The following is a 12,386-nucleotide window of genomic DNA, read 5'->3' as shown; positions in this document are numbered from 1 at the left end:
ATCTTGACTTTATTGTTAAAGATGAAACAGAAAAGTCACCAAAACAGACCATAATTTGACCCATAACACAAATCCCCAAAATAAAATACTATATATTCTCTGAATATAAATAAATCCTTTAAATAAGAAACCAATATCAAAACAAGAGTTCAGGAAAGACTCAGTATTCAGAAAGTAAATACTATACTTTGAAATATACTGAAGTGAACTTGGGACAAAGTGAACTTGGGAATGAGCCACAACTACTGGACAATTCTTCCATATTTGGTGGAAACTAAATCCCCTTAAGTCTTACCAATAGCAATTGGTTTAATCAATGAAACATGGCAAAGGTACCATCTGGGAAATTCACAGGCAAGGATGCAAAAAATTAAATAATGAGAAGGGTCCCTACAGGTGTCATACAGAGAAATGAACCACTGAAGAGATATGAAAACCCAGGGGAGGGAGTGGTGCACGCCTTTAATCCCAGCACTGAGGAGGCAGAGGCAGGTAGATCTCTGAGTTTGAGGCCAGCCTGGTCTACAGAGCAAGTTCCACGACAGCCAGGGCAAAGAAGAAAGAAAGAAGAAAGAAGAAAGAAAAGAAAGAAGGAGGAAGAGGGAAGAGAGGAGGGAGGGAGGGAGGAGAAAGAATGAAAACCTGGTGCAGACTGACTTTGTCCACCTGGATCAGACTTTGGTGAGTCTAATGCCAGGCAGGTCATTGCCGGCCTATTTAAAACACAGTACATTTTGGGAGAAGCTTTCCAAGCAACAGTCTAATCAGTCCAATTCCAAGTGCACAGTGAAGCTTAAGGTGTGACTACATGGAGACTTCTACAAAGTTCATGTGACCATGAGGGTGGGTTCTGTAGCTAAAAGTCCTAGAATCTAATTTGGCCTCTGACCAATAGCATAAAGGTAAGCAGGCCATAAAGTACATGGAACATCTCCCCTAAGGATCAGTAATTGTCCAGGGAGGAAAGAAAGAGTCTGAAATAATCATTCTGGTGAATTTGGGTGAAGTCTGCCCCTATAGCAAAAGGTGGTAAGATCTGCCTCCACAGATAGGAAAAGGGTCACCAGGTTGTTAACAAAATCCATTCTCTGCTTTCTGAATGGAATAGTGGTATTTGATTTTTATCTCCTCCATTGAGGAGACACCCTGCAATGATTAACATTCTCTTCATGCTTCTCTGTGAGTACAAGGACCTCTGTGCACCCAACAACAGGATAATGCCTTGTTAGGAAAGGAGGCATTAGGTAGGAAATCCAGCTATCCTGAGACAACTGAAGAAGCACATGGAAAACCCAGAAGAACCCTCTTTCCTAGGACACATGGAACTTCCTGCAGCTGCCCACTGCCAGGCAACAGTGAAAGAGGTCTTGTATATCATCCCAGTTCTGCTTTCAACCACCCACTCCTGCTGCTAGATCACTGCAACACTGAGTAGAAGTCAGTCAGCCGAGAATCCATCACAGAACCAGAGTGTCATGAAGGTGTCACATTTTTAGGATGGTGTTTGATCCATGGTTTGAGTAGGGAAGATCCTCCACGGATTCATGCATTAGCTGCCTGGTCATAAGATGATGACATTATTTTTAGAAGTGAAGACAGCTTCAGGAATTTGGGACCAGTTAGAAGAACTAGATCACTGGGTCCATGTCCTTGTACATTATATTCTCTGGCTCTTTCTGAATCTTTCTTACTGATTGCTTTCTACACCCAGAAGAATAAGATTCAAGGTCACTCACACCTACCTGCATGATGTTCTGTTCAAGGCCATGAGAACAGGACACCATGGATTCAACCTTCAATTACCATGAACAGCAACAACAAAAAGTCCTTTCCAACAGGTTGTTGCTCTCAGGTTATCATACTACAACAGAAAGCCTAATTCAAGAAGAACAGCTAGCTTGATAAAATATAATCTGTTATGCAGAAATGGGATTTTGTCTTAAAAAGTTATAAACTATGACCCTGTCATTGCAAGTAAAGTGAGGTCTAAAGGTTACCCTAAATTCAAGCTAGGACCTCTTGATGAGGATGTGAAGAGTGATGATAAATGCATTCTCAGAAATGGGAGACAAATATGAAAGGAGTAAATGGGGGAATATGAACAAAATTCTTATCTAACATAACACGTAAAACTGAAAGCATAACTGAGTCTAAGCCAATTCCTGGGGAAAATGAACAAAGTACTACCTAGTTTCCTGTCTCTACCTTTGGAAGAAAGTGAATGTACAAAGATAAAACTAATAAAGGATGCTGAAATTTCAAGGATCAATGAGAGAAAATAAACAAACAAGTAGGATTTACTGAGATGAAAATATAATGACTTACCTGCAACAATTCAACCCAATGTTTTAGTAAAAAGATACAAGATCCAAAAGACATTCTCCTTTCTGAGGGAAACAGGATTGACCTAGTTAGACTCAAGGAAACAAGGTTGCTAATGTGGGTAGCTTCTGTGTAATGGATTTTAGTGAATTCTAAGTACATACATTTTAAAGAATACTTTGGTTTCATTTCCTGTACTAAATGGCCACAATCAGAAAAAAGAAAGCAAGAGTGCCATTAAGACTGAGTGGGACAGCTGGTCAGTAGCTCACACCTTTAATCCCAGAAGTTGGAAGGCAGAGGCAGGTGGATCTCTGGGAGTTCGAGGCCAGCCTGGTCTACAAAGTGAGTTCCAGGTCAGCCAGCACTGTTATACAGAGAAAGCCTGTCTCTGAAAAACCAAGAAAAAAAAAAAAAAAGAAAAACTGAGCAAGAGGAGACCTACATGCCCCACCCAGGGCTACCTGTCCTAGCCATGGAGGAGAAAACTCAGGTCTACCAGGGACCAAAAGGCACCCAGTGTTGGGCACTATATAGTGAGACAGAATGGCTCTTGTCCTGTGGAGAGAGGCAGACCTGAAGAGGTGAAGGCAATGATAAGCAAGCTGAGGTGGGTGGCCTGCTTGCCCAGGCCTGAGACTATGGTGGTGTCCAGGCCAGGGCTGCTGCAAAGTCCCATGTCTGGGTCTAGGCCCTGCTGCAGCCACAGTCTGTGTTGATGTCTGTGGCTCCTATTACCACCAAAGGCCAAGAAGATAGGATTGCTCAGAGTTGGCCCTGCCCCTCACCAGCTGCAGCATTAGGGAGAGCAGGTCCTGAACCTCACCTAGCAGCACAACAGAGCTGACCCTGTTGGCAGGGTGTGGGTGAGCTGGCCCTGAGGGCATGAGAATGGGAGAGCTGATCCTGCCGCCCCCATCTGCCATGTGGTGGTATGGGCAAAAGAAAGATGCCCTAACCCCTCACCCCTTGCCACCTGCAGCAGGCAAGAGAGCTGGCCCTGCCCCTCACCAGCAGCAGCACTTAGGAAAGTGGGCCCTGTACCTGTCCTGGGTAGCACAAGAGAGCTGACAATGTTGATGGGAGCATGGGTGAGCCACCCTGAGAATATGAGCATGGGAGATCTGCCCTGCTCATCCACCACACAGTGGCATGGATGAGGGAGAGATGCCCCCACCACCACCATATCGCACTGCCTGTGGCAGGTGGAAGATCTGGCCCTGAGGTCATGAGAGCAGAAGAACTGGCCCTGCCCCTCACCAACTGCATCACTGGGACGAACAGGCCCTGTTCCTCGCCTGGGCAGGACAGTAGAACTGACCTTATTGGAGAGGGAGCAAGGGAGCCGGCTCTAAAAGCGTGAGAGGGGGAGAGCTGGCCCTCCCCCCTCTGCGATGTGGTAGAGAGGGCAAGGAAAAGATTCCCTCCCCCTCTCACTCCTTACCACCTGCAGTAGGCAAGAGAGCTGACCCTCACCTCACCTAGGGAGCACAATAGACTCTGCTGACACTGGCTCAGGTGAGCAAGCCCCAAGAACATGAGCATGGGAAATCTGGCCCCATCCTTCATTTGCCATATGGGCAAATGCCCTCCCCACAACCCCTTGCCACCTGTGGCAGGTGGAAGAGCTGTGCCTGCCCCTCACCAGCTGTAGCACTTAAGAGAATGGCCCCTGCACCTCACCTGGGCAACACAGTAGAGTTGGCCCAGGTAGTGTAGGCATGAGTGAGCCATCCCCAAGAGTGTGAGAGTGGGGAAAACCAGCCCCACCCCTTGCTGGTTGCTGCATAGGGTGAGCTAGCCAGGCAAGTGCTAGAGAGCTCACCCTGGTAGTGAGGGTGAGGGAGAGCTGGAGGGCTGACCAATCTAGCAACCACCTAGACCCAAAACCAAGGCTACAAGTTGGCCCATTCCAACATCCACACCATCTATCATCTGCTGGAGCACGTAAACCAGCCAGTCCTACAGACCCAAAGCTGCAGGGTCTTCATGACACAGCGAAACAACAGGATATCCAAGAGGAGTCCCAGTGAGGGCCCAGTATCGATAATGTAGCAAAACCCAGAGGCCTCAGGACCTCTGACTCCTTGCAATGAACACTTGTAAGTAAAGATATATGGACTAAAGGGTAAACTGTGTGACTCACTGTGTCACACTACAACTTCCACAATGAGGTTTTTCTTTTTTTTTTTTCCTTTCCTTTTAAAATTTATTTTATTTTATGGGGGGGGGGTGTTTCAAGGGCGGAAGGCAGATTTGAAGGGATGGGGAGATGAATGGGATCAAGATGCGCCAGGCAGTGGTGGTGCATACCTTTAATCAAAGCACTCGGGAGACAGAGGCAGGCGGATCTTTGTGAGTTCCAGACCAGACTGGTCTACAAGAGCTAGTTACAGGACAGCCTCCAAGCCACAGAGAAACCCTGTCTCAAAAACAAAAGAAAAAAAAAAGAAAAGAAGAGAAAAAAATGGAAGGGGGGCCTGGAGAGACAGCTCAGAGGTTAAGAGCACCGGCTGCTTTTCCAGAGGTCCTGAGTTCAATTCCCAGCAACCACATGGTGGCTTACAACCATCTCATTATGAGATCTGGTGCCCTCTTCTGGTGTGCAGATATACATGGAAGCAGAATGTTGTATACATAATAAATAAATAAAATGAGAGAGAGAAAGCATAGTTCAGTAATAGGGGAAGGTTTAACATTCATGAGACCCTGGGTTCAAGCCCCAACAGGTACATACACACAAATTAAATGTAAAAAAGATGGTTAATTGCAAATGGAGCCATTTGCTAGAGAAAGAGAATATCAACTGAGAGACTCAAAAGAGGCAGCAAGCAGAATGAAGACACATGAAGCATGGCCCTGGACTAGGCTTTTAGCAAAGAACTGTCATAGGTATCTAATGGGAATACACGCCCAAATCAGTATAAACAAGGTACCCTCACATCCCACCACCCTTGACTTCTCATAAGTGCCCATCATGTATGCACTTGCCAAACTCTTTACTATGTGTGGGATGTGTATGGAATAGGAGGTTAACAGGTACTTAATCATGATTCCATCCAGTTCCATAACTGCAAAAGCCTCATAGTGGAAATGACAGTGGTCAAAGATATTTTAAATAGGAGAAACATGAACAATGTGTGGTAATAAGAAAAACTATAATTCATTAAATGTTGCTATAATTATTACTAAAAGAGTTGAAGTCTAATTCTCTCCATAAGTTTGGGCAGGTCTTACTGATGGACAGATTATGAATAAAAGAGCAATATGTAACCAAGTAGGGAATGAACAACTTACCACATATTCATTCATGATGTCTGTAAGTTGCTTGGCTGTGGTTTTGCCCTTGGAAACACACATGTGATACCGGAGGTACAGCTGAGAAAAGGAGAATAGTGTAGAGTCATGAGAGTGAGAGGGTATTCATGGCTTGGTCCTAGATTCTCCACTCAAAACACTATACAATTAGCTGAAAAAGAAGAAAAAATAAAATTGTAAAAAACAAAATTATTGCTCCTAGGAGCTGCAGAAACGGCTCAGTGGTTAAGAGCACAGGCTGCCCTTCAAGAAGACCCATGGTTCAATTTCCAGCACCCACATGGCAGCTCACAACTGTCTGTAACTCCAGTTCCAGGGAATCTGGCACCCTCACATACACATACTTGCAGGTAAAACTCCAGTGTACACAAAAATAAATAAATCTTAAAGAAAGAAAGAGAGAAAGAAAGAAGAAAGAAAGAAAGAAAGAAAGAAAGAAAGAAAGAAAGAAAATAGTCCCATCTACAAGAAGGTACAACAAAGACACAATTGACAATGGACTCACAAGTACATTCACAGCCATTAAACATTACAGTTATGGTTGCTACAGAAAGTTCTGGAAGGAAAAGTCCAACCCAAGGAAGTTAACTACACCCACAAAAACATAGGCAATAGATAATCCCACTTTACCAACAGCCAAAAGAAAAGGGAGGTGGAAATCAATAAACAATACCAACAACAACAACAAATCCAAAACAAAGAATGAACATCAATGGTCATTAATATCCCTCAATATTAATGGTCTTAACTGGCCTATAAAAAGACACAGGCTAGCAGAATAGATATGAAGACAAAATCCATCTTTCTGCTGCATATAAGAAACACACCTAAACTTCAAAGACAGACAGTATCTCAGAGTTGGGAAAAGATTTTCCAATAAAATGGACCCAAGAAACAAGCTGGAGTAACAATCCTAATATCTAACAAATTAGACTTCAAACTAAAATCAATCAAAAGAGATGAAGGAGGTCATTTCATAATCATCACAGGAGAAATCCATCAATATGAAGTCTCAATTCTGAACACCTATGCCCCAATTACAAAGGCATCCACATTCTCGAAAGAAACATTACTAAAACACAAATCACACATAAAACCTCACACACTTATAGTGGGAGACTTCAGCACCCCATTATCACCACTAGACTCGAACCCCCCCCAAAAAAAAAAAATATCGGCAAATCGATTCCAAAAACACATCAGAAAAATCATCCACCATGATCAAGTAGGCTTCATTCCAGGAATGCAGGGATGGTTCAACATACGAAAATCCGTCAATGCAATCCACCATATAAACAAACTGAAAAAGAAAAATCACATGATCATCTCACTAGATGCTGAGAAAGCCTTTGACAAAATCCAACATCCCTTCATGATAAAGGTCTTGGAGAGATCAGGGATAACAGGAATATACCTGAACATAATAAAAGCAATATACAACAAACCAACAGCCAATATCAAACTAAATGGAGAGAAACTCAATGCGATTCTTCTAAAATCAGGAACAAGACAAGGCTTTCCACTCTCTCCATATCTCTTCAATATTGTACTTGAAGTTCTAGTTAGAGCAATAAGACAACAAAAGGAGATCAAGAGGATACAAATTGGAAAAGAAGAGGTCAAACTTTCACTATTTGCAGATGATATGATAGTCTACATGAGAGACCCAAAAAATTCTACCAGGGAACTCCTACAGCTGATAAACACCTTCAGCAAAGTGGCAGGATACAAGATTAACTCAAAAAAAAAAAAATCTGTAGCCCTACTATATACTGATGGCACATTGGTGGAGAAAGAAATCAGAGAAACATCACCCTTTACAATTGCCACAAACAACATAAAATACCTTGGGGTAACACTAACCAAACAAGTGAAAGACCTATATAACAAGAATTTTGAGTCCTTAAAGAAAGAAATTAAAGAAGATACTGAAAGACCCGCGAAGAGGTACTTTAGTAGAAGGAGACCCGCACCCAGGAATCAGCTAGACCACATTTGGATGCAAAACCGCAAGAGGCTTTATTGGTGGCGCGCGTACCCGGGAGCTTAGCTTCTGTTAGGCCAAGCCCCGAGCCCCGGAAGGGGAGTCCTTTTATAGGGGAAAAAGGCACAGTAGTAGTCAGGCGAAACGGCCTTTATCCCTTTATCTTCTGCAGCGTCCAGATGGCTGACCTTGGGACGGAGCGATCAGGCGGAGGCCGGGGCCGGCCTTGCGCGGCGGCGGGGAAGTGGGAGCCGGCAGCTGTGGGGATCAAGGGTCGGGGAGTGCAGGGGAGGATGCATTCCCCGCGCGCTCCGCCAGCTGCCAACCGTAGGAGGAGGCAAACTTAAAAGAAAAAGCTAAGGGCGGGGGTCTTTCAATACCAGAAAATGGAAAGATCTCCCATGCTCTAGGATAGGTAGAATCAAAGTAGTAAAAATGGCAATCTACAGATTCAATGCAATTTCCATCAAAATCCCAATACAATTCTTCACAGAACTTGAAAGAACAATACTCAATTTTATATGGAAAAACAAAAGACCCAGGATAGCCAAAACAACCCTGTACAATAAAGGAACTTCGGGAGGCATCACCATCCCTGACTTCAGGCTCTATTACAGAGCTATAGTCCTGAAAACAGCTTGGTATTGGCACAAAAATAGACAGGTAGATGAATGGAATCAAATTGAAAACCCTGATATTGCTGGGTGTTGGTGGCACACGCCTTTAATCCCAGCACCTGGGAGGCAGAGGCAGGTGGATCTCTGTGAGTTCGAGACCAGCCTAGTTCCAGGACAGCCTCCAAAGCCACAGAGAAACCCTGTATCAAAAAACCAAAAAAAAAAAAAAAAAGAAAGAAAGAAAGAAAACCCTGATAATAACCCACACAACAATGAACACCTGATTTTTGACAAAGAAGCTAAAATTATACAATGGAAAAAGAAAGCATTTTCAACAAATGGTGCTGGCATAATTGGATGCCGGCATGTAAAAGACTGCATACACAAAACTTAAGTCCAAATGGATCAAAGACCTCAACATAAATCCAGCCACACTGAACCTCTTAGAAGAGAAAGTAGGAGGTACCTTTGAATGTATTGGTACAGGAGACTGCTTCCTGAACATGACACCAATAGCACAGACACTGAGATCAACAATTAATAAATGGGACCTCCTGAAACTGAGAAGCTTCTGTAAGGCAAAGGACACAGTCAACGAGACAAAATGGCAGCCCACAGAATGGGAAAAGTTATTCACCAACCCCACATCTGACAGAGGGCTGATTTCCAAAATATACAAAAAACTCAAGAAGCTAGTCACCAAAACACCAAATAATCCAGATCTAAATAGACAATTCTCAATAGAGGAATCTAAAATGGCTGAAAGACACATAAGAAAGTGTTCAACATCCTTAGCCATTAGGGAAATGCAAATCAAAACAACTCTGAGATACCATTTTACACCTGTCAGAATGGCTAAAATCAAAAACACCAAGGACAGTTTATGCTAGAGAGGATATGGAGAAAGGGGAACACTCCACTGCTGGTGGGAGTGCAAACTTGTACAGCCACTTTGAAAATCAGTATGGTGGTTCCTCAGCAAAATGGGAATCATTCTGCTGAGATCCAGCAATTCCACTCTTAGGCATATGCCCAAAAGATGTACATTCATTCAACAGGGACATCTGTTCAACTATGTTTATAGCAGCATTATTTGTAATAGCCAGAACCTGGAAGCAACCTAGATGCTCCTCAACTGAAGAATGGATGGAGAAAATGTGGTACATTTATACAATGGAGTACTTCTCAGTGGAAAAAAAACAATGGAATCTTGAAATTCTCAGGCAAATGGATGGCCCTAGAAGAAACCATCCTGAGTGAGGTAACCCAGTCACAAAAAGACAAACATGGTATGTACTTGCTCATATATGGATTTTAGACATAGAACAAAGGATTACCAGCCTACAATCCACACCAACAGAGAAGCTAGGAAACAAGGGGGACCCTAAGAGAGACATACATGGTCCCCCAGAGAAGGGGAAAGGGACAAGATCTCCTGAGTTAATTGGGAGTGTGGGTGTAGGGGAGAGGGAGTTAGGAGAAAGAGAAGGGGAGAAAAGGAGGGGAGAGGAGGACATGAGGGAGCAGCAAGAATGAGTTAGGGAAAGAATAGAGGACAGCAAGATAAGAAATACCATAATAGAGGGAGCCATTATAAGCTTAAAGAGAACAGGCACTAGGGAAACATCCAGAGATCCAAAGGATGACACCAACTGGCAATCTAAGCAATAGTGGAGAGGCTTCCTTAAATGCCCTTCCCTGATAATGAGATTGATGACTACCTTATATGCCATCCTAGAGCCTTCATCCAGTAGCTGATGGAAGCAGAAGCAGACACCCATAGCTAAACACTGAGCTAAACTCTGGAATCCAGTTGCAGAGAGGGAGAAGTGATGAGCAAAGGGGTCAAGACCAGGCTGGTGAAACCCACAAAAACAGCTGACCTGATCAAGGAGGAGCTCATGGACCCCAGACTGATAGCTGGGAGACCAGCATAGGACTGTTCCAGACCCGCTGAATGTGGATGTCAATTTGGAGGTCTGGTTAATTTATGAGGTCTCTGGCAGTGGATCAGTATTTATCCCAAGTACACAAATGGACTTTGGGAGCCCCCTCCTCATAGAGGGATACTCTCTCAGCCTAGACACATCGGGGAGGGTCTAGGCTCTGCTCCAAATGATATGACAGGCTGTTAAGATCCCCCCATAGAATGCCTCACCCTCCCAGAGTCATTATGTTTTCCCTACTATTAATACAGAAATGCACCTGTTACATGAAATATTCTATTAATCCACCCAAATGATCTCCATATAAGCACTTCTTCTATACTACTTCTTCCTTTATCCAGCTCATGTTCATGGAAAATATGCAGATTGCAAGATTTTTTGTCCATACTTATACAGGAAAAAAAATTAAACAATACATATTTCTTACAAAACACTGATGCTCAAGATTGTTTCCAAATGGGGCATCTCTATGTATCCACAACCTGATTTAGTTCCCATAAATAATATGAGCCATCTGACTCACTTGATCAAGAGAACTCAGTAAATATGAAGACATGGTGCTTACCTACTATACACAGTTATGTTGTGAAGAACTTTGATACCAGCTTGATGGAAATAGAGTCTTGAAAAGACTCAGCAGGAACCACTAGATGTGAGATGGAACACAGAATGAGGCAGCCTCAAAGCACTGATGACTCAAACCCCATTCATCACCGAAGGAAGGAAGATGCAGCACTTTCCCAGCTGAGACCGGTCGGGATATCAACCTATGTGAAAAAAAATTAAATTGTTCTTCACAGCAAAATTTTTGTTGATTTGTTATACAAGAAAGGCTGATTAGTTCAATTGTTTTAACATATAATGGGAAGTAGTTTCCAGGCATGACAACACAATAAAAAGTACTCTGTAACCAGATGCCTAAGGTTTGAAAACCAAAGTAAGAATAGCTGAAGTCACATGATTCAAATAAGCAGTGTCTGGCTACAAAGAGGGTATCTAAACAGCTTTTACACAGAGAAGCTGTTACTTGTGAGTGTAGATTCTGTAGTATTTGCAGGTATATAGGTTTAGAGCATAAGTTTTTTTATGTGATCTAATTTCTTCATTTTACAAAACTGAGACTGAATCCTATTCTTTTCATCCTTATGAATTTTGGATAACAGAATGCTAGTATTAACACTTCTATTTTTAACCTATAAGGTGACACCATGTACAAAACATATTGATGATAACAATGGTAGGAAGCTTAGGACAAGGTATTTGGAAAGTGTTTGAAAATTGGGCACTTTGTTCTGTGGCAAAGCATTTGCAAATCACACTCAGACACTGAATTTCAACACCAAAAATAGAAGCGCCCAAATCTAAGACATGTACATGGTGACTATAAATCAGTATTAGAAAATACACAAACATTGATTTTTGTTAACTGAATGTGGTAAACAGACATACATGAAGACAGTATACTCAGACATACAAAATTAATTAAGGAGTTCACACACTGAAAACCGTGATGGAAGAGAAAGGGAAAAGTAAACTTAGCGACCACTGATTCAGCCAGGTGTGACAGGGCACCCCTCCACACTAGATCGCAACTTCCAGATCCAATAACTATTTCCCAGGTCCTTGCCTATCTTTATCAACTAAACTGGTAGAAGAGAGTTAACCTCAGCCTCCTAAAGAGGATCAAGCTCCTGATTATCACCCATATATTGATACCTTCTAAGAAGGTGATAGCTTTGCCCAAAAATTGTTCTAAGCAATAGTATCAGTGATTGCTTAGGTCACACAAAGCTAAGAGTTTCACCTTCACTCTGCCTCTGCTCAAACAAATAGTTGTGAAGAGAAGGCCATTAATAGTAGATCTTTCCTGCCGTGGAGCAGGTCCCCATTGGAGAATTTTCACAGGACTGAGATTGTTTGCATGGCCATTACACAGCTGGAACTGCATTCACAGTATCTCTTGCTTAACTCCCTAGAGACTACACAGACACATATGGACTGATCTTCACACACCATGTATTACATGCCAGAGAAATGCACACAAAGAAGGGACAAGATCTCCTGAGAAATTGGGAGCATAGGGGGAGGGGAGAGGGAGATAGGAGAATGAGATGGGGTGAAGAGGACAGGAGGGAGCAGGAAGGTTGAGTTGGGGGAAGAATAGAGGAAAACAAGAAAGGAGATACCATAATAAAGGGA

The 12,386-nt window shown here is 42.9% G+C and overlaps 1 protein-coding gene across 1 annotated transcript in view; it reads right to left on the bottom strand.

Annotated features, from left to right (window-relative positions):
* LOC100767051 (zinc finger protein 2) overlaps positions 1–10,743 on the bottom strand; it is a 19,903-nt gene extending 9,160 nt beyond the window's left edge. The window contains exons 1-2 of the mRNA XM_035444227.1: positions 10,711–10,743; positions 5,620–5,700 (exon numbers count right to left, since the gene is read on the bottom strand). Of these exons, the coding sequence (XP_035300118.1) occupies positions 5,620–5,700; positions 10,711–10,743 (114 nt within the window). The remainder of the gene's footprint in view (positions 1–5,619; positions 5,701–10,710) is intronic.
* Between the last annotated feature and the right edge of the window lie 1,643 nt (positions 10,744–12,386).

The sequence above is a fragment of the Cricetulus griseus genome, chromosome 4 (assembly GCF_003668045.3).
Source record: "Cricetulus griseus strain 17A/GY chromosome 4, alternate assembly CriGri-PICRH-1.0, whole genome shotgun sequence".
Taxonomy (NCBI): Eukaryota; Metazoa; Chordata; class Mammalia; order Rodentia; family Cricetidae; genus Cricetulus; species Cricetulus griseus.
This window is presented reverse-complemented; position numbering and strand designations above follow the sequence as displayed.